This window comes from Mustela erminea, chromosome 14 (genome assembly GCF_009829155.1).
Source record: "Mustela erminea isolate mMusErm1 chromosome 14, mMusErm1.Pri, whole genome shotgun sequence".
Lineage (NCBI taxonomy): Eukaryota > Metazoa > Chordata > Mammalia > Carnivora > Mustelidae > Mustela > Mustela erminea.
In genome coordinates this window covers 91,476,599-91,498,798 of record NC_045627.1, presented here as the reverse complement: position 1 = coordinate 91,498,798, position 22,200 = coordinate 91,476,599, and the positions used below count along the sequence as shown (strand labels likewise).

General features: G+C 59.5%; 1 protein-coding gene across 8 annotated transcripts in view; it reads left to right on the top strand.

The window, feature by feature from the left end:
- The window catches only part of CFAP46 (cilia and flagella associated protein 46), a 90,721-nt gene that overhangs the window by 4,868 nt on the left and 63,653 nt on the right, over nt 1-22,200 (top strand). For 7 of the 8 annotated variants that reach the window (XM_032313250.1, XM_032313248.1, XM_032313249.1 and 4 more), the window contains 8 exons: nt 332-426; nt 1,207-1,317; nt 5,323-5,422; nt 15,948-16,046; nt 17,112-17,302; nt 20,344-20,572; nt 20,689-20,809; nt 21,902-22,025. In XM_032313250.1, coding sequence (XP_032169141.1) covers nt 332-426; nt 1,207-1,317; nt 5,323-5,422; nt 15,948-16,046; nt 17,112-17,302; nt 20,344-20,572; nt 20,689-20,809; nt 21,902-22,025 — 1,070 coding nt within the window. The other variant, XM_032313253.1, reaches the window with a different exon arrangement.

Below are 22,200 nucleotides of genomic sequence, written 5' to 3'. Positions count from 1 at the left end.
TGCGTTGTGCATCCGTTGACAAAAAACCAAGATCTTTGCCTTCGTTGTGATCTCGGACTATTTCACTCGTAGCAGAAGATGTGTTACGGTTAAGGAATCGTAAACCCCAGAGCGTGCTCGGGGAATGTCATCTTCTGCTAACTTTGGCGTATGGGAAACCAACTTGGCTTCTCCATGAAAACTAAGTATAAAATGTAATTAAGGAAGAGGTACTTACTCGTTCTAAGTATTATTTTAAGAGAGAAATAGTTGTAAAATAATAACTGATATCGGGATTTCTACCTAATCATTTGTTTACACCGACGGATAACTCCCGTCCGCCTCGTGACAGGTGCGACATGGACTGGCGGACGAGCTCCAGTTAGCGGAAGAGAAGACAGCCTCCACCAGCCTGGCCGTCACTTACCACATCAACATGCTGAAGGCGTAAGTGGTTTAGGGGTTTTAGGTGCCGACTCAGGGTCTGTGGCACCTAGAGGGGATGTGGCCGTGCCGGGGGGTGGGTGACGGTGGGACAGGAGGGAGAGGCGGGGCCCAGAGGACGGGACTCTGCCTCCCTTTACCTAGAAGTGGCCAGAGAGGCTGCCAGTGGGTGAGCGTAGCTTCTAAGCCAGCGAGGAAAGTGGTTAAGGAGCAGAGGCACTGGCGGGGCGAGCTCTGTCTGAGAGGCCCTTCCAGATGAGCCTTCACACTTGACCTTGACATTGAGCAAAACAGGAGGGGTTGACTTGGATAGCCCCTGACGGTAGTGGTCCGAAGTGGAGGAAGCAGGGACCCGGGTGCGGGCAGACACCTGCTCGAGCGGCCGGAGGGGTGAAACAGGAGGAGAGCCGCCGTGTGCGAGGGAAGAGCCGTGGGGAGATCCAGAGCGTGTGAGGCGAGGTCCGCGGGGAGATCGCTGTGTGTCTGAGTACAGGGAGGCGGTTTGCCGCCCAGGGTCCTGAGCAGGGGAGGCACCAAGGGCCCAGCCAGCCTGCAGGGTTGCCCTCCTGGGGCTCTGGTTCCGGCAGAGGCCTGTGTGGGGAGAGACGGCCTGTTCTGGGAGCGAGGGGCGTAAGGAGGTAGGAGAAGTCATCTTGGACAGCGAAGCATCGAGGGACGAGGCTTTTTAAGGCCTCTGTGCAGTGGGAAACACAGGTCCCTAGACCTTCTGTGTCTCTTAGGGTAATTGGAACAAATCTGACGTAACGCTTGAATAAATTCTAGGAAATTGGACAAGAATGAGTTACCTGAAGATGTGGGTGCAGTTCTGAAGGAGACCTACGGACATTTAAGTTCTTACAACCACCAGCGCTCCCCTGCGGTCCGAGAGGAGAAGTAAGTGTTCGCGTTTTTCCGCCGTCACGTCTACGTGGTCATCGGACCGCAGCAGGGTCAGCCCCGGCGGAGAGTCTGCTCTTGGTTCGGGCCTCGAGGTCTGTGCTGTCCGGGGAGCGTATGGGATATGGAACTTCAAGTCGTACTTTTAAAATCAAATTCAGCTTCCCAGCATGGGCACGTTTCAGGGTATTGACACATCTCACAGCTTTCTGAGCAGCCGTGAAACGTGTCGCGGCCAGACTCCTCTGCCCGCGGACTTTGCTTTCCAGTCTGCGCCTTCCTCCATCCCCTGGCGCCGCTGGCGTTTGCAGACATCCCGGCCTGGGTTCCCGGCCTGGGTTCCCGGGAGCGGGGAGCTGCGCCAGCGGCTGTCGGCAGGAGCAGGAGGCGTGCCCTGGTGTGTGCCGCAGGGATGACGGGCGGGCTTCCCCGTGACTCGGAGGAAGAAGCGCCAGCCCTACCCTGCGGCGGTGGTGGCTGAAGTGGCCTCCCTGCTCTGGTCCCATCTGTGTGCCCCGATTACCGCGGGGCGTACCGCTCCGCTGTGGGGCGGCCTCTGAACGACGGCCTTTGAGTTCTCAGTGATTGTCCCTCCTCCGCACTCCCGACTCACGAGACACTGTGGCCAAGGTCTGTAATCATTACTTGTGTATTTTTTCACTCTGTCACTCATTCCTTAATTTTGGGGTGTTATGGGTGGAACTGTGTCCCTCAAAAAGACCTATTCAAGTCCCAACCCTTGCTTCTGGTGAACATGATTTTATTTGGAAACAGGGTTTTTACAGAGGTCATCAGGCTCGGGTGGGGTCATACCGGCTTGGGGTGGGCCCTCATGGGTGGCTTGGGTCCTCGTAAGAAGAGGGAGGTCTGGGGTGCAGATTCTCATGGGGCAGAAGGCCGGGTGACGCCGGGGGCAGAGGTTAGAGCATCGTAGCTACAAGCCGATGAGCACAAGGCTGCCGGCGACCCAGTAGGACGGGTCTTACCCTGGACCTCAGGCTCCTTGTCTCCAAAACTGTACGAGATGAAATTCTGTTGTTTAAGCCAATTAGTAGCTGGTAGCCCATCACTGCCACCTCCGGAAACTCGTCTAGGGGGTGTGATAACCAGTCGCTGTGTCACAAGTTGCCCCGGGGCCAACGGCATACGACACACGCCCGTTGTCTCGCGCTGCCTGCGGACGGGCATCCCGGTGCCGCTGCCATGCGGGGGTCGGCGGGGCGCGGGGGTGCTCTGTCGGAGCCGGCTGGGGACCGCTGACCTGCGCACGGGGAGTCGGAATTGTGGGGGACGTGGTCAGGCGCCAGGCTGCGCGTTCCTAGAGGACGGGGTCACGCAGGCTGTGAGCCAGGCCTCTGGAGGCCGCCCGTGGTAGACTGGGTGAAGGGGCCCCAGATGTCTCCTGTCCGTGTTGTCACTCTGGAGGAGCTCCTCCACGGCTCTTGCATTTATACAGACTTAATGGGGGGGGGGGTGTCTATACATATTTTTAAATTTATTTTTATCATTGCGGTGCCTGGGGACGCAGTTGGTTAAACATCTGACTGTTGGTTTCGGCTCAGGTCACAATGTCAGGGATGTGAGACCGAGCCTCTCGTCAGGCTTCCTGCTCTGTGCAACGTCCATTCGTGATTTTCTCTCCCTGTGCCCCACCCCGAGCTCACGCCCTCTAAAACAAATAAATCTTTGAATGGATGGAATCCATCATTTTTCTCTTATTTCAAATTGAACATGCAATAATTATAAGGAGTTTGGAAATGGATCAGTGTGAACCTCCAGCATTAACATCTCACAGGTTGTGAACTGCTTTTCCCATAGAAATTGTGAGGCTGTTCTACATCACAGACTGTCTGCAGCGAAGTTCTTAACGTGGGTGTTCAGGCCCTCTGGGGAGTCAGCCAGAGCTCGTCGGGTCAGAGAGGCCGTGCACACGCATGGCACGCATCTGCACGGCTGCCGCGTCCCCTCCGGCCGGCCGTGTGACAGCTGGGCCCTGCCCTGGGGTCTCGCTACTGATATGGGCAGCTCCAGGAAGTTTCTAGAAATGGGACCCTGGGGTACTTGAGACATGCTGCAAAAGCCGTGTGGAGCCCACCTGTGAAGACCCTGGCCTCTGACCTCTCTGGTCGCCGCAGGGCAGATTGGAGGAGGGGACGTGCCACTGCTCCCTCCCTCGGACTGCCGCTGTTTTGTCCTGGGTTTCCTGGCATTTTCCCCTGTATTAGTTTCCTATACACTTGTTTTGCCCAGTTTTTTAATAAGGGCATAAACCATTTCATTACTGACTCGCAGAAGCTTTTTCTGTTTTAAAACTTGGGCCCTCCAGCTCCTGTGTTTACCCCTTGTCCCAGTTTGGGTACCTTTTAGGTGTTTAACATTAATTTTTGATGTACAGAAATGTGGTATTTAATATAAGACTAATTCGAACTCACATTTATCCCGCCAGTCAGGGGCCTGTTGCTCAGTCCTTCCCCAGCAGCCCCGTGAGTCGAGGCTGACCTGGGTCCCCCAGAAGTCCAGGGCCGTGTGCTTCCGCCCAGCGGGAGCCAGCCTTGGCCTCGGGTCCCCACCTCTGCCTCGGAGCCCAGCAAGACCCTCCCACCCTCCAGGTCTGCAGATGGTCCTTGCCCCTGCGGTGTGGCTCGGGCTTTCCTTTCCCAGGAACGTCTGCTTTTCCTGTGTGTGGCCCCTGGGGCTGCGTCGCGGCTCCTGACGCTGACAGCTCAGTTTCCTCGGCTTCCCGCACGGTCGGCCTTCGCCAGACGTGCTGCTCGGGCTGCAGGAGGGGCCCGTCCCGTGCGGCCTGGGCTCCTGTCTCACTGGCCGCAGCTGCCTTCTGTGTTTGCTTGGGGTGGTTCCTTGTCTGACGGCCTGCGGCTCCGACTCCGAGGGAGGGGCTCTGCTGACTGCCTTCCACCCGGGCTTCTGTGCCCAGAATTCTGGGCGGGAAAAATGTTCTGTTTAAAACTTAAAAAAAAAAAAGGACTGAAACTCTGTGATTTGTACCTTTTCGAGTTCTCCCTCTTAACCTGTGCAGTGGGTCCAGGCGGCCAGAGGTCCGGGAGCACGGAGGGGCCGGATGTCAAGAGGCGAGGCCTGCCGGGCCCTTGGGGCTCCAGGGGCTGAGCAGGTGGAGGAGGCGGCGGGCCGGGACAGTGGGAATGCAGGGGGCGGGAGGGTGGCGACACTGGACTCGGTTATTACAGCAGACAGTCCACCTGGGGTCCCAAGTAAGACGGCGATGGCTCACTTGCAAAGGGCAGAAGGGGCACCGGCTTGTCCCAGGGGACGTTTGGCATGTCTGGAGGTCGCTGGGGGCCGTGGTGGGGAGCCGCTGCTGGCATCTGGTGGCCGGCAGCCAGGGGTGCTGCTGAGGTCCTGGGTGTGCAGGTTGGGTCTCCCGAGCCCAGCGAAGAACTGCCTGGCCGGGATGTCAGGTCGAGGCGGGGGGCCCGGGCCCGTCCTGCTCCACTAGCCTCAGATCACGCCGTCCGGTCTCCAGCTCATTCCCCAAGTTGCCCTGGCCGTCACGGGTCCTTTGCACTCCCAGACGACGTTAGCATCCGCTTGCCGCTTTCTGCAGAGACCGGGACCAGCGGTGCCTCCGGATGTGTGTCCCGTGGCCAGAGGAAGGGCTTTGAGTCAGGAAGTCCGTGTCTGTTCCCTGTGTTGCTCCCACAGCTCTGCTGAGTCCGACGGTGACGTCGGGTGCTGATGGCTGTGCGGGGCTGCTCGTCCCTGTCCCCTTCTGTGCTTGTACCGTCTGAGGGCACAGGAGGAGGAGCAGCTTCCTAAGCGGACCGAGCTCTTCGTTTCCGCCAAGTGTGGCATCAGGGCCTGGCGGGGGCCGGGCTTGGGGACGGTGGCCATAGGTTTGTTTGGTGTTGTCTCCCGTGTGGGGTTAACCAGCGACCGCTGCCTCCCCTGTCGGGTAGAGGAGCACGCGGCCGTGCCCCCTGACGCCCGCGCCGACACGGGGCCCTTCTGTTTCCTCACTCGCAGACTTCTTCTGCTCTTCGAACTGGCCCGGCTTTCCCTGGCCTTGAAGTGTGAGGAGATAGCCTCCGCCTGCCTCTCCGACCTGCAGAGTGTCGACAGCAGAGTAAGTGGCCGGCGGCGCGTGCTCGGGGAGGGCAGGGAGGGAGGGTGAGGCCGAGGCCCGCAGCAGGGGTGTGGCGGCGAGGAGGCACCGGTTGTGCAGGGGTGCAGCCCCTTGGCAAGGGGGTGCGGCTCGTGCCCCCAATCTCGCCGCCCTTGAGGCCGCGGCCCAGGTTGCTGCCGGCTGCCCCACGACTCACCGGAGGGGCTGCCAGTGTCTCGCCGAGTTGCCGACCCACAGCCTGTTGCCAGCCCCATGACTGGACACTCCCACCCGTCCCTCTGCTTTCACAGAAGGGGCTGGAATCAGCATTTTGTACCTAAAGCTTTTACCCGTACTTACCTTTTTTTCCTGTACTAAGTCCACGGACACGAAAGTACTCGCGAATTGCACTTTCAAGGTTTAAAAATACGTGTTAAAATATTGGCTCCAACAAAAGACTTACCTCCCTGCCCGGGCTTCCCACGGGTGCGCACCTCGGCGTGTGCCTTGACTGCGGGGGCTGCGAGGGCTCTGGACAGAACCGAGGCTCCTGGGCTGCCCGCGGTGGACGCGGCTCCCCGACACCAGCGGGTGCCGCGGTGGGCGCCGCGGCCCGTGAGAGCCCGAGAGGAGGGAGGGGTCGCCCGGATGCTGGGGCCGTTCCGCCTCCGCCACGTCCTGCACTTGCCCCTGAGCACCTGCCGTGTTTGGTCCCAGAGTCCCTGTGAGTCGCAGACCTCGGCTGCTTCTCTGACGTTTGCCACCAAATCCAGCCCCAGCGCAGTGTCCCCTCCGTGGCGCGGGTCGTGAGACAGTTCCGCGGGGAGAGCCGTCACGTCTGTGGTTCTCTTGGTCTGGAAATTGTTCTGAAGAGGAAGGAAAACTTCACCCGGACCGGGACGGCCGGTGGTCCTTGGACGGCACTGCTGGCTGGGAGGGAGGCTGGGGTGCGCGGCGGGGCTGCGTGCGGCGGGGCTGCGGCTGGACGGCGGCGCGGCCGGAGAGCGCAGGGGCCGGAACCAGCGGAGGCACATTTTTGAAGGACTTCAGAGTTCTTTACGGAGTCATTCCCATCCTCTGTTTCCACACAGAGTGGCCCGACCTTAGCACTGGGGTGTCCCCCCGCTCAGCCCACCCGCAGACAGCGACCTCCCACGAGAGGGCCGTTCCCCCAGGGCGGTGCTGCTGCGTGGCCTGTGGTATCCGTGGAATCGCCGAGGCCCGCTTCTTTCTTAAACGCGGAGCTCCAGTGCCGACAGCCCCGTGAGTCGCGCCTCTGGGACCGCAGCTCCCTCCCTCTCCTCACTGGCCCTTTGCAGCGTACTCCGTATTTCTTGTTCTTGGGGTTTGTAGGTATTCTGGCGGACTCGGAGAGGATGTCTTCACCTTTTAAGTGAAGGATTCTGTGTGTCCATTAAACAGCCTCGGTGTTATTTGGTTCGTTTTCATCTGTGTGCTGAGAAATGTGTTAAGTGTCTTCCTACAAATATGAGCATCTCAGTTTACGTCGTACGTTTGTCCTTTCTCACGGGTACTGGCTCGTCTCGGTTTGGAATCGTGCTGTTTTCCCGGTAAGTTGTTCGTCACGTGATTACACCTCGACCTTCTTCGTGATGGTGACGTTTCTGTCGTCCATTTTCCCTGTGAGGGCAGGGACCCGTCTGACCTGCTTGCTGCTGTGACCCCTCCCAGCGTATGATGTCTGGCACTCAGGAGGTGCTTGGCAAATTTTGTGGACCAGGTGAGCAGATGTGAAGGTCATTACGGTCTCTGTGAAGTGGGCGTGTTCCGGTTTTCAGGGTTTGTCAGCTTTTTCTTCGTAGGGTCTCTGTGCAGGGACGGGCCGCGTGGTTGGAAAGTCCACATGCCGGGTCACTCTCAGGGGGTCCGGGTGGGCCAACGCCGAGCAAGAGGGCAGAGGCGCAGTGGAGAGGGAGACGACTGAGCGGCAGGGCCTGGTAGTTCGCCACCCGGAGGGGACAGTAAACAAAGACAGCCGCGTCGTTTTATGATACTTCAGAAGAACGGGAAACTTTCCTTAAAAGCGGGAAAGATATGAAAGTGACATCGTGAAAGAAATGAACTTTTTTCTGGCCAAGTTGGAGTAAAAGTTTCTCAAGTCTGAAACAACTAAAAAAAACAAACAAAATATGAGACACAAATCTTCAAGGGACCAGACGGCGGAGAGTGAAGGAATTCGGGAGGTGGGAGGTCGCAGCTCGGCGCAGGGGTGGGTGCAGGCGAAGCCCGAGACGGTAGCCGAGCCGCGGAGCCGTGGGTCGCCCGGAGGCCAGAGCAGTCCCGGTTCACAGGACAGAGCGCCAGGGAGCAGCGAGCCGCACCAGAGGGGGGGTCCGGACAGGCCCGAGGCCCCCCTTCGAGTCTTCAGCTGGGATCCGACTCGCGCCCGTGCGTACGGGACCCGTGCACGCCGGCGAGGGAGCCACCGACCAGGAACAGTCTGACCGGGAACACAGGGCTGAGAATCGCTCCTGGAGTGCAATTTAAAGCAGTTCGATCTAGGTCCTGATGCCTGGCCACCACACACACCCACGTAAGCACAGTGTTGCTTATGTCAGCAGCCAGTGCCCGGGACCCAGAGCCAGTGCCGTTGCTCTGCAAGCCTCCCGACGTAGTCTCCAGCTCTGCGGCTGCTCCTCGGGCGCCCATGGGCCAGGGGTCAGGGCCAGTGCTGCTAGAGTGCTTGTAGCCCAGCCCTAGTGCCCAAAGAGATCCCCATGGCTGCGACCTCCCCTGAGGGAGAGAAAGGAATCAGGAGGTCCCCAGCAGCCTTCGCCACCACGGACCCCAACAGACCTTGAAACTAGAGACCAGCAGCCTTGACCGTTGAGGAACCCTACCGTGTCTGCTGAGGCTGACCTCGGCTGGCGGAGCTGCGTGGGGACGATGACACCGGGCCTTCCCTGCGCTAGAGCTGCCGGCCACGTCTCCCTGGCTGGCATTGTCACCCTGCCCCACGGGGGAGGGTCTCTCCCCGCCGGAACTGGACTGCACCGCTTGGAAGACTTCTTCATCAGATGCACAGACATCATCACAGACACACACAACAAGGAAACACGACGCCACCAAAGGGACACAACAATTTTCCAGTGAGGTGCTCCGAAGAAACAGGTTTGTGAAGTGCCAGGGAATTCGAAGTGATTGTTTCCAGGAAGCGCAGCTACGAGAGAGAGAGACTCAAGGAAGTCAGGGATAAGGGGAACAAAATGAGAAGTTCAGTGGCGATGAGGATTTCTTAGAAACCCTGGTGCTGAAGACCCAATACAGGGAATGAAGCGAGACGCGTAGTGGGGAGCTTTGGTCGGGGGCTTGATCCAAGCAGAAAAGAGAATTTGTAAACTGAAAGGTCACTTGACATTTCCCCGAAGAAACGAAACAGTACAGAAGGCCGACGTGAAGTATGGGTGCGCGTCCCGGGGGTCCCAGAGAGCAAGGGACGAGGAAGAGGCAAGAAAACAGGTTTAAAAAAATAACGGTTGAACTTTCCCTAGTCTGGAGAAGAGGTGGTCGTCCAAGGACACGAGGCTCACAGGTCCCAGAGAGATTCAACCCAGCGAAGACTGCACCGAAGGATCTTAGAATCCAAGTGCCGGACGGTTTGTTGTACGAAGTATTATTATTATAAAGGAGTTTTGAAAGCAGCAGGAGAATCACGCTGATTCATCCAAGGGAGTCGCCGTGAGGCCGTCGGAGGGTTTGTCGGCAGAGACCTCGCAGGCCAGGAAGGGACCGGGCGACGCATTCCGAGCGCGGAAGGCAGAAGCTGCCGGGCAGGAGTGTGTTGTCCCGCGAGGCTGTCCGTGAGCAGCGGAGGACGGAGGCAGACGGGAGCGGAGCGAGTTCTTCACGGGAAAGGACAGGGCGGGGTCAGAAGCGCACCGGTGCGGGCAGCGGGGACGCGTCGGCCGGCGCTTCGGGGGCCGGTGCGGCCGGAGCCTGGCCCGTGCGGTCTGGAAGACAGAGTCACTCGGGACGACGCGCCGCAGTGACTAGGTAACGGGCACGAAACATGAAAATCGCGAATTGTGACGTGGGAAACATGCCGTGTAGTGGGGAGTAGTGACAAGGGAGTTTTGTGTGGTTGCAGGAGGTTGAGCAGACGCTCGCCGCGGGGTGTTTCCTGGAAGCTTCGGCTGCCTGCGGGGCGGGGGAGAGGAGGGGGGGGTTGGGGGGGTGGGGGGTGGGGGGTTGGGGGGTGGGGGGGTGGGGGGGTGGGGGGCTGGTGGAGGGGGGAGGGGGGCTGGTGGAGGGGGGAGGGGGGGCGCCGCAGCAGAGACACCGGCTGGCGGAGAGGAAGCCGGCAGGGGTGAGTCGTTTCCTGCTCATGGCGACGTGGCGGAGAAGGACCGGCTTCTCCCCCGCGGAGACGGGGTGCCGAGTGCACGGCGGGTCGAAGACGGGCCCGGCCGCCCGCTGCCCACAGGAGGCCGCTTGGGGCCGCGTGCAGGACGGTGAGCGCGGGAGCCGGACCCCCGCGCTTACCCGAAGTCGGAACAGACTCCGCGGGACAGAGAATCGTTCTCTGGTGAGAAACGTCGCCCAGTCACGAGGCCGGGACCGCCGTGCGTGCTTGTGTGCCCTGCGTCGGAGCACCCAGGGCGTGGGCGAGTCTTACCACACCTGGAAGCAGAAGTGAACGGCGACCCGGTAACCGCAGGGTCTGCGGCCCTTCGCCGTCCCCAGGGACCTGTCCCTCACACGGACCTGATGGGCTTCGTAGACGCACACAGAACAGAGGCGACTCCCACGAAACCAGAAGTGGAAGCACAGACGGTACCGCTGACACCCCAGGGACGTGAAGGGGCGTAGGACGGCTGCGCCCCGAGGAGACCATAACCCGTGGGTTCTGTTCCCAGAGACACAAACCTACCGAGACAGAACCGCGAGTCAGACTCTGAATGGGCTGACAACTAGCAAGCAGCTTGAGCTGGTAAAAAAAATCCCCGACGAAGAAATGCCCAGGACCAGAGGACTTCACCAGGGAATTACACCAGACGTTAAAGAACTGATGCCGGTCCTTTATGAAGTGTTCAAAAAAAACCCCAAAAAACTGAAGAGAAAGGAACACTCCCCTGCTCACTTTTAAGGCCACCACTGCTCTGATAGCACAGCCAGAGAAAGACACTACAAGAGAAGGAAAGTGCGGGCCGGTGTCCCTGATGGACATGGAGGCCAGCTCAGACTCAGCGCGTCATGGAGATCAGGTGCCCAGAGCGGGCGTGACTTCTCCCGAGGACGCAAGGCGGGGTTAGCGCAGACGGGTCCAGTAACTGTGGTGCCGCACCTCAATGTGAAGAAGGGTAGGCACCACGTGATAATCTCAATACACGCAAGAAAAGCGTTTGTCGAAATTCAACATCCTTTCGTGATACGACGCTCAACAAACCGGACACGGAGTGATGTTGTCTCCACAGAGGTCTCCTGCGACCAGCCCACAACTCACATCGTACTCTGTGGTGAAAAGCTAAAAGGAAAGTTCCCCTAAAAGCTGTCAGAACTAATGAGCAAATTCAGTAAAGTTAGAAAACTCACAATCAACAGAAATCTGTTGTTCCTGTGCACTAAAACTAACCATCCGAAAGAGAACTTGAGAAAGCAACTCCGTCTACGACAGCATCACACTCAACGAACTGCTCAGGAGTGAGTTTAACCGAGGACGTTAGGGACCTGAGCGCCCGGAACTGCGCGGTGTTCATGGAAGACGTTGAGGAAGACACAAGTAAATGGAAAGATATTCAATGTTTATGGATTGGAAGAACTAAAATTGTTAAAATGCCCATACTACCCAAAACCATCTACAGATTCAATGCAATCTCTATCAGAATTCCAATGGTCTTTCTCACAAAAGATTAAAAAAAAAATCTTAGGGGCGCCTGGGTGGCTCAGTGGGTTAAGCCGCTGCCTTCGGCTCGGGTCATGATCTCGGGGTCCTGGGATTGAGTCCCGCATTGGGCTCTCTGCTTAGCGGGGAGCCTGCTTCCTCCTCTCTCTCTCTGCCTGTGTCTCTGCCTACTTGGGATCTCTGTCAAATAAATAAATAAAATCTTTAAAAAATAATCTTAAAGCTTGTGGAAAGCCTGTGGGGCCCCCGGAGAGCCGCAGCACTCTCGAGAAGGAAAAGCGGAGCTGCGGGTCTCCTGCTTCTTCGCGTCCCCGTTAAAAACGACAGGAATCGGAATCATGGCGTACTGGCTTAGAAACAGAGGCGGAGAGCCGCGGAATAGAATCGGGAGCCCAGAAGTCAGTGCACACGCATAATGCCAACTGGTGTTTGGCAAAGCCCCGGTAGCACACCTTGGGGAAGCCGGGCGACCTCGTACAGAGGCGTGCGACTGGACCCCCCCTTTCAGCACTCACAAACACTGACTTGAGATGGATTAAAGACCTTGAAGACCTGAAACCATTAAGCCTCTCCCATGCGCATACATAGGGGAAGAACTTCTTGACGTGGGTCTTGGCGACGTTTTGACTTTGACAATGAAAGCAAAAGTAAACAAGAGGGACTACATCAAACAGCAAAGAAAACGGTCGACCGTGGAGCAGCAGCGTAGGGCGTAGGAGGGAAGCCCTTGCCGACTGGGTGTCTGAGAAGGGGCTGGCACCTAAACCAGACAAGGAGCTCCTGTAATTCAGTAGCAAAACCCCGAGTACTCTAGTGAATGAAATGAGCTGAAGACCCGCGTAAACACTTTCTCAGAGAAGAGACCCGGGTGGCCGAGCAGTACGTGAAGAGGAAGTTACCATCCCCCACCGTCAGGGGCTAAAATGGAAGCCGCGGTGTCCCCTCACAGCCGTTACAGTGGCTGTCAGCAAAGACACAGGCGGTAACAGGTGTTGGCTCCCACCCCCTTCAGATGTCCAGGGATGTGGAGAAAAGGAAGCCCTTGTACAGTCGAGGCGGGAAGTGAAGTGGTACAGCCACGACGGGAAACTAAAACCAGACTGCGGGAGACCCAGCGACGCTGCTCCTGGGAATACGCCCGAAGGGACGTGAACCCAGTCCCTGGACCAGCTGTCTGTGCTCCGCGCTCGTCGGAGCGCTAGCCACGATAGCCACGACAGGGAGATAACCTGACGCCCGCGGCGAGCGGATAAAGAGAACGTGTGCGCGTATACGGGTGCGCACACACACACCACACACACCACAGGGCACACGGAGGCAATCCTGCCGTGTGTGACAGCGTGCACGCGTCTAGAGTGTCGTGCCGAGTGAAGGAAGCAGACGGAGAAACAGAATAAAATGGGCCTTGCAAGGGCCTGGCGTGCAGGGAGGAGACGCTGGTCGGGGCACTGGCTGCGTCGGAGGTGCTGGTGTACAGCTTGATGACTGGGCTGCGCATTGGAAGCTGCCCAAAGGGTAGATCTTGGGCATTCTTGCCAAAAGGAAAAAATAAAACAAAATACGTGAAGCGATTGATTTGTTAATTTACCTCATTACGGTAATAAAACCCTAATGTACACGTATATCATCGCATCTACACCCCACACATACAAATTCGTCAGTTATACCTCAATAAAAACTTTTAAAAGTAAAGCAGAACTGACATTTCAGAGGAAAAGATTAGCACTACCAGAATGAAGCAGAGGAGAAACACGGAAATAACCGAGCTCCCGCGAGTCGTGGGGCAGCTTTGGGCAGACGAACGTGCGCATCGTCGGAGTCCCCGAGGAGAGGCGAGAGAAGGACCCCGAGACACGATGGGTCAGAATTCCAAACGCGGTCGTCTTTAAAGGGGGACATGGGGGACTAAGGAGCCCCGGTGAGTCCGACAGCTAACTCTTCGTTGGAAACGATGCAAGCCAAGACATGTAAGCGCGACATCTTTACAATATGAAAAACAGGAAAGCTATCTGCCTAAAAATGTACGCTCCGAAAGTATCTTTAAAAACCAGATGTAAGGGGCGCCTGGGGGGCTCAGTCAGGGAAATGTCTGCCTTAGCCCAGGTCGTGATCCTGGGGTGCTGGGATCGAGCCCTCGTCGGGCTCCCTGCTCGGTGGGGCGTCTGCTTCTCCCACTCCTTCTGAAGGCTCATGCTCTCTCACTCTCAAATTTTAAAGAAATATTTAAAAATTTAAAAAAGAGCTAAATATTTATTAAAATGTACCAAATCTGAAAGAGTGACTCAGACTACAGGAAACGTAGGGCAAGCTCTTCGTGTGGAGGCCAGCGGCGCGGCAAGTCCGGGTCTGCGGAACATAGAGAGGGGCCCGGAAAGGGCCACCACGGGAGCAGGAGTGAAAGACCCGACAAATATTTAACTCTCCTCAAAAGGCCATTGACTGTGTAGAGGGAAGATACCGATGTGAACCCCCAGACTCTGTCCGGGTCGACGGCGGCGCTGGCGCCGTCCCAAGCAGAGGCCCGGCAGGAGCGCTCCGGAGACGGGCCGCGGGTCACAAAACCTGTGCGGAGACGCAACGGCACCAAGATCGGGCGTCGAGGACGGCCGCTGCCTGGCCCGCGGGGGGACGGTGGCGGCGCCCACGTCAGCCGCCGTGGCGCTGGCTTGAAGGATGCGATGCTCCACGGGGCGAGTCCAGCGTTAGACCCGCGAACGTACGGCCAGTTGCCTTTTGACAGAGGCGTGACGGCGTTGGGTGGGTGAGGAAGTTGCCCCTTACACGATGGCGCTGGAGCAGCCCATGTCCGAGCCGGAGCCGAACCGAACCAGCGAGCGCACCGGCCCCCACTTCCCGCCGCACGCGGACGCGAGACCTCGCGTGGGACGAGCGTCGGGAGACGACTTGCAGAGCAGCAACAGCGAGTCTCTGTGATCTGGGGTTCGGCAAAGACTTCTTAGATTCGGTGTCGAGCGTGATTCATACAAGAAGTCGACACATTTTGCTACAATGAAGAACCTTCGTTCAGAAAATGAAGCACCGAGTAGGTCCTGAGTGAAGGTGTCCGCGAGTCGTGTCTGACCAAGGGCTGCGCCCGGCTGTGCAGGGAGCGCTCAGTGCTCGAGAAAACAACCAAAAAAAAAAAAAGAAGAAGAAAGAAAGAAAGAAAAGAAAAAAGGAACCAGAGAGCTCTGGGCAGGCACTTTCCCCGGTGAAGACCGTGGACGGACCGAAGAACGGACTCCGAGAAGCGCTGGTTGCCCGGTCCTCCACGCTCCCACCGCACGGCGCACTCCTGCACCCCGGGTCCGGGACACCTGCTGCGTGTCCTCCGGTTTTGACAATTCTCATGCTCTCGCTGGGGACAGCGCCAGATCCCACGCTGAGGGACTCAGTCCCGCAGAACTGCTCCCCCGCTTTGGTGCCCCCAACTTCTGTCCTTCTGCTCTACAGATGAGGGGCTCCCACAACCCCCTCCTTGGGTTTGATCCGTTTTCCAGAGCAACTCACAGAACTCAGGGGAACCCGTTTACCCATTTATTACATAATAAAGGTGCAGAGGAGCGGCCAGAGAGAGACGTAGGGGAGAGTTGGGGGGAGGCGTCCTGAGCAAGGGCAGAAGCTTCTGTCCTCGTGGAGACGGGTGGGCCGCCCTCCCAGTGTGTGCACGTGTTTGCCAACCTGCAGGCGCCCTGGACCCTGTACTATTGGGATTTTACGGGGGTTTCCTCACATAGGCACGATCCAATTAGCGATGCATTTCTGGAGGCCGGGGGTGGGGCTGAGGGCCCCCAGCTTGTCGTCAGGGCTTGGCCTTTGTGGGACCAGCCCCCAGTCTGTGGAAGGAAAGATGCCCCCAGTGCTCTAACACTTAGAGCATCACAAGCGTTTCAGGAGCGCTGTGCTGGGAACCGAGGCGGAGACCCGTGTGCACTCTGGACTAACTCGTGGCGACACACGTCCTAGATGGCTGCACGCACAGACCGACCCCACTCGGCGTGGAGAGGCTGTGGGGACGCCACAGCTCTCGGGCCAGCGGGAGTGCAGAATGGCACAGCGCCTTTGGAAGAGCTTAGCAGTTTCGTAGAAGCAAAGTGAGGCCCGCGAGACAAATCCTGGGTTCCTACTGCCCACGCCTCGGCCCTGCCAAGCAGGATGCTCTCATCCCAGCCCCGCAGGGAGTAAGTGAAAGAAAACGTGTTTGCCAAGGGTTATAAGCATTTATCTGAAGTTGGTGTAATTATGTAAAAATTCAAGGTCCAGTGAAATTATCTTTTTTTCCCCACAATTAAAAATGTATAAAAAATGTTTGCTTTCTCACTTAAAGCTTTGCATTTGGGGGCACCTGGGTGGCTCAGTCATCAGGGCTCTGCCTTCAGCTCAGATCGTGGTCTCAGGGTCCTGGGATCGACCCCCACAGCGAAGCCTACTTCCCCCTCTTGTGTTCCGTCTCTTGCTGTGTCTCTGTCAGATAAATAAATAAAACCTTAAAAAAAAAAAGCTTTGCATTTTGGGGGAATATTTAAAGTTTTTGTTATATGTCTTTGTATTCTCTTGTTTTTGTTGTTGAATTTCTACCTAGTACGTTAGTAGTATTTTAAAATGGTCTTTGAGGTTAATGAACGTGTGTGATTGCTTCCCTTAAAATCTCCCGTATATGCAGAGACTGTGTGTGTCCCGCAGGATCCTGGGAAGCTGATTGAAATCGAGTGCCTGGAGTGTGAACTGGAAGCTTCGAGTCTCGAAAGTAAACTTAAAGTCTACGTCCGCGCGGCTGTCGAGGTAAATCCCTGAACAGGAGACGGCATCACTCAGCAGTTTGTGCATTTCCTGGAAGCTGCCGGCCCCTCGGATCACGGGGACACAAGGGCATCTGCTGTTTAACACAGTAGGTTTGGACCAGCAGCCCCGGCCAGGAAAGGAATCCAGAGATTGTATTAGACTACTCGTTAATGAGAATTTGGCAGCTTAAAAGGAAAAGCAAACGGTTGGCACCGAGTAGTGATGGCTGAGGCGGGAGCTCCTAGGGTTTGCTCGAGGCGCCCCAGAGAACCTTCCAGCCAGAGAGCAGCAGCCGGCCGCGGGGCTCTGTCCCCCGCACCTGCAGCAGGCTCCGCGCCTTCACTGCTGCCTGGCGGATGTCTGTGTTCCTCTTGGACTTGCTCATGGGCTTCTCTAGCCCTGAGCCCACCTGGCACCTGGCAGGAGCCTGACCAGGGCAGCGTCGGGCATGGTTTCCTGAGCATCCCGGCCCCACGTCTGGCCATGGGCTGCAGCAGCATGGGTGGCCCGAGGGGCTGCAGCGGGCGCTGTGTCAAGCTCAGTCCCTCTGCTGCTGCCCACTGGCACCTGTCAGGGCGCATTGGCTGCCAGCTCGGGAGGCAGAGTGAGGGGAGGCCCTGAGGCTGCCAGTAGCCAGAGGCCATGGGACCAAGCTTCGGGTCAGCAGGCAGCCCCAGGGGACTCTGAGGAAGTGTGGGCCGTAAGCCGGCTCCCCACATCCTCAGATGTGAGACCAGAGCCTGTCTGGTGGGAAGGGCGCATGTAGCACAGGACAGAGGAGGGGGTCTCTGGGTCGTAGACAGAGCCGGCCACAGGCCACTGTGGTCACGGTACCAGCTCGAGAAGTACACACCCTTGGATGGAAGCAGCTCGTGCGAGAGAAGCACCGTGTGGGTGTGCGGGGCCCATTCCCGGCCTTTCAGGGAAGTGTCTTACAGACAAGCAGCCCCTTGTAGGGCTGGTGACACAGGCCCTGGCCCCCACAGCCACCCGAGCCTCCAGCTCCCTGGGTGGGGCGCGGGGTTTGCCTCCCGTCCGCACAGGCGGCCCATGTGTCTCGTGCAGATGCAGCTGAGCATAGTACAGAGGCTCGACGTGGCCCTGCAGCGAGCCGTACGCCTGGGCGAGCCTGGGCCCGTCCACGTGGTGTGTGCTACGCAGTGGAACACGTGTCTCCCTCTGCTGCAGCACAACCTGCGGCGCCAGCTGCGGAAGCCGCTGAGCAACGTCGCCGATGTCCTGGAGAAGGCGGACAGGTAGTCTGTGCCCCCAAGAGGTGGGTGCTCGTGTGGGGAGGCCTGGGGCGGATCCCTCAACACCGGGAGGAAGCTGAGGTCCGGCTCATGTCCCCCAAAAGTGGTGCCAGCAGGAAACTCTACCTACATCAGAAAGGGCTTGGCCGGTGGTGACGGGGTCACGAGTGTGCCCTGGGCAGGACAGGGTGGCCCTCCCCACTGGCTGACACAAAGTTAGGGCCAGCCCGCGTCCCGGCACCGAGGCTCTGACTGCCCGCGGCCACACGCCGACGGCAGGATTCAGGCAGGTCCGACCTCCTCCGTAGACCAGTGCCGGTGCCCTGTTGACTCCGCTCCACGGGCTCTGATGGAAGAGCCTGCTACAGCCACGGTGTGGTGCCCGCTGGCCATGACACCAGAGGCATGATCTGGGGTGTGGGCACCAACGGGTCAGTGCCGAGCTGAGGGACTCCAAGTCTGTGGTCCGCACTGGGTTGGACACATTTGTCCCGCACTTGCTGAGCCGCTGTCCTGGGCCGGGCAGGGCACTGCGCCTGGAGACGTGCTGCGGGGTGTACAGCCGAGCACCGGCACCCGCACCGGCACCGGCACCCGCTCTGTTTCAGCAGGCGGCTGTGTTGAGTGCTGGGAAGGTAGTAAAGCAGGGAGAAGAGGCGCAGGGCTGCTGTTCCGGGCTGCGAGGCGTCTGGTGGCAGCGTCCGCCCATCTTCCTTTCATGTGCTGGGCCCGTCCGTGGCGCCTGGAGCTCCAGCCCCTCCGCGTTTGGTGCCGCGCTGAGCTTATCTCGACCTCATTTCTTTCTGCGCGTCCCTTCGGCTTCCGGCTGCTCCTTCCCTGCCTTCCTTGAGGTTAATTTTTAGAGTTCGGCTCCGCTTGCCCCGCTGGCTCGTTTCTCCACCCTCCCTCCCAGGGCGCAGGGCTGCTCAAGGGCCAGTAATGCGGGTCCTCAGGCAGCCGGGTCTGTGCGGGCCGCTCGCGCACCCCGGCCCGCACGGACCGTAGAGCTCTGCGGCGCCGCTCCCCGCGTCCGCACCCGCTGCCTGTGCGCCGTCGTGCTCGTGGGTCTCACGTCTGCACGCAGCGCGGTGCGGCTCCGGCATGAACAGATCTTCCTCCCTCGCGGAGCTGCCGTCCGTCTCGGAGCCCGTGGATTTGTTCGTTTGCTTGCTTGCTTGGTGCTAAGAAAATCACAGAGGAAGCGGTAGTTTCTCACGTTTACCTACTCCGCTGATCCCGCCGGCTCTTTCCTTCCTGCGCATCCTGGGTCCCACGTGCTCTGTTTCAACCCGAAGGCCTCCCTGCTGGCGATGGACCTTGTGGGTCTGAAATGACTTTCCCTCACTCTCCGCTTGGAAGACTGTCGTCGCTGGCTGTTGGGTTCTGGGTTTCCAGGTATTTTCTTCTTTAAACACCTTGGCAAGGTTGTTGTAGTTCTTCTGGCCATCCGGATTCCTGATAAGAATGTGCACTGTTTTCAGGAGGGTCGGGCCCTTCGCCGTACGTGCCTCTGCTCCTGTTTTCGGAGTTCTGACCTCGGTACCCTTGGAGCCTTTAACGCTCCTCGTTGGGTCTGCTGAGATGTGCAGACGCGGGCCCGGGCCTCTCACCAGGAAGCATCAGCTGTTACCATTTGTTCTCTCTCTCTGCCTCCTGGGACTCGGGCTTCGCACGTGCCCTGGACACGGCCCCCAAGTCCCAAGCCTCTGCTCCTTTTAAAAACCGACTTCAGTCTGTCCCTCCGAGGCATGATGTCTAGGCTGTGGCTGGCTCGGTTGCAGCCTGCTGTGGCACCAGCAGGACCTTTCCAACGTCGCGTGTCCCTGTTCTGAGCTCTGGTGTCTCGGTTCCTGCGGGTTCTCCTCTCCGGAGAGTCCGTATCTGTTCCGTCCCTAATATCGTCTGCCTTCAGGTTTTTACAATACGTTTATATTTGCATTTTAATATCTGCATTGAAGGATTTATCTGGCAAACCCAATGCCTGGCCCGGGCCGTATCCACTCACAGGCTGCTGCACGTCCGGTCTCCGGCCCCACGGAGCCCCTCACCCCATCCCGCCTGTGGCTGCAGCTGCCCAGGCTGCGCTGCGATGGCACCTCCTTGGCCCCGTGCTCTGCAAGACTGTCCTGACCGTCCCTCTGTGCAGCGCCCCATGCTGTGTGTGTGCTGTCGGCCTCAGTCGGCGCCCCAGCTCGGTCAGCCCTGGCCGGGTCTCCCGCTGCCCAAAGGAGCAGGATTCAGGGCAGGGCCTGCCCCAAACTGTGACACATTCTGGGCAGGGTCTGCACAGCCTGGTTCCCTGAGGAAGAGCAGGGACCTCAGTCTGGCACCAACCAGGGACCCCTCACGGACGTGGGTGAAGCCACAGGCATTCCTTGCCTCCGTGTCCCCAAGGTCACAGCCGTATCACATGGCATTCATACCTCTGTCTGCGCTGTCAGCTCACGGGTCCTGCAGCGCCTGTGTTCAGCCGAATCTGTTGGATTTGTTGATGCTGGTGTCCCTGGGCAGTGGCTGTGGTGTGGGTCTCTGCCTCTTGTTGATGGAAAAGCTCTGAAGACACTTCCGTGACATGTGCAGACACCGGCAGAGGAAGCAGCCGGAGCAGCAGCCAGGCAGGGGGCAGGCCCCTTGGGGGGTGTCCCTGAGCTGCTGAGACCAGAGCAGGGCCCCATCCTGGGGGGCAAATGGCAGACTTCTGTCGCGGGCAGCGGGCAGCAGCGGGCAGCAGCAGGCACGCAGGTGGGACGGTTCTGATGGCCAGAGGCAGTAGCGGTAGCAGCAGCGTCGCGAGCCTCCCGTGTCTGCTAAGACCCTACCCAGCAGGTCCCACTGCACGGTTCCCCGTCCACTGACCTGCTGCTCCTCAGCCCCGGAGCCCAGGTGCTACAGCTGCCCTGCAGGGGCCTCCCTGCTTGTCCCCGATCGAGGCCTCCAGGCAAAGCCGGCGGGAGCCGAAGCACGCTGGGAAGCCCAGACTCCGGGGGGGTCTCACGGCAGGTCCGTGCGCCCAGGCCTGCGTCACACCGTGCTGTCTTCCCCAGCCTCATGGTCCTGCTCCGCTGCCAAGTGCACATGGAGATGGCGCACATTGAGGAGGATGAGGACCGGCTGGAGCCGGCCATCCAGCACCTGCAGAAGGCTGTGCTCCTGGACAGCCTCGGCCTCTACCGGGACAAGCTCACCAGGGCCTTGAACCGGCTGCGCCTGTGCACCATGCTCTACCAGTCCCCCGAGCGTGCCGAGGACAAGGCCATCATGGCCATTGAGCAGGTACTGACCCGGGCTCCGTGGGGCTGCCCAGGGATGGGGCCGGCCGAGCAGCCCGGGACAGCGTCCGTTTAGGTGATGTAGTGGCCCGCGCATCACACCGTGTCTTCCTGCCGCAGGCGAGGAAGGCTGTCCCCAGAGACAGCGTCAGGAAGAAGCGGGCGCTCCTGGTGAACGCGGGCCTGGCGCTGGCCCCTGACACCTTCCAGATTGTGCTCGACAGCGAGAATGAGGCCAAAGGTACATGCTGCCTCGCCCCTGGAGCCCAGCGTGTTTCTGCTCAGGAGCCGCCCTGAGCCTCCTGCGTCCGCAGGCTGACCCCCAGCCCGGCACGTGGGGACCAGGCTGCGCCCGCCCAAGGTCTGAACCCGCCCGTCCCGGCCTTGACATGCGTGCAGTCTGGGTCTCAGCTCGGCCACTGTCCCCCAGGACCTTGTTCACGGCAGGACTGACCATCGTGCGCTGGAGGCCGGGGCTCCTGATGAGGGGTCGGCAGGGCTAGGAGCTCCCCCCGGGGCTGGGCGGAGGGTGGCTTCAGCCCCTTCGGCAGACGGAGTCTTCCCCGTGTCTTCACGCCATCTTTCCTCTGTGCCTGCTTCTCTGGCTCCAGAGTTCCTCCCTTTTAAGGACATCTGTCGTAACAGATTAGGGCCGGCCTCACGATCTCATTTGAACTGGATTGCCCCCATAAAGACACAAGTAAGGTCACTAGGGTCCTGGGGTTAGGGCTTCATTGTACCTTTCTGGGGCACAGTTCTGCCCACATCACGGACGTGCCCAGGGCATCGCATCCTGTGGACGGCAGGTTCGTGCCTGACTGGGGAGCCCACCCACGGCTCTGCCCTCGCCGGCCGGCATGCCCCAGCGCTGGGGAGCGGACTGCTCTGGGACGTGGCCTCTGTCGGCCTCAGGCTTCTCTGGGGCCTGCTGGTGCCACCTTGGGTTTCCACCTTGCCCCGGCCGGTGTGGGGCTGTGTTGGCGGTCCCGACCGCTCCGTGCCGCCGGCCTCCCAGCCAAAGAGCCCACCCACGGCCCAGCCCGGTGAGGCCTTCAAGGGGCTCCTAGGGCCGGCTGCCGGCGGCTGGTGTGTCGGCTGCGAGGCGGCAGCACGTGCCACTGGGCACGGTCCACCACCCAGTGGACCGTGGGGTTAGGGGGTTGTTGGGCAGGGGCCGCCGTGAGGGAGAGGCCCCCAGACCACGGAGCCCAAGCTGCCGGGCGTGGTGGCTGTGCTCACGGCGCAGGGTCCCCGGGACAGAGACATGGCGCCTCCCAGTCCTGTGGCCCCGAACATTGCCATGTGAGCCTGGCATCTCCGCGTCTACCCTCAGTGTCCGTGGGGAAAGTCAGGGGCCGCTTCACCTACCTGTTTGCGAAGGCGCGGCACCACATGGTCAGCGTGGAGAAAGCCGCCGGGCACCTGCGGCGTCTGGGGGCCGAGAACGACAAGGAGAGGTGGGTGATGTGGCGCGGGCCCCAGGCGCCGGCTGGGCCGGGCTGTCGGGACGCCTCCGTGGGCCGGGTGGTCCTGAGGGAAGCACGTGGGCTCCCGCCGCCCCATCGCGATCCACCGGGCGCCCCCACGCTCGGGTTCCTAATGTCGCCCCCTGCTCACCTGTCCACCACCTCC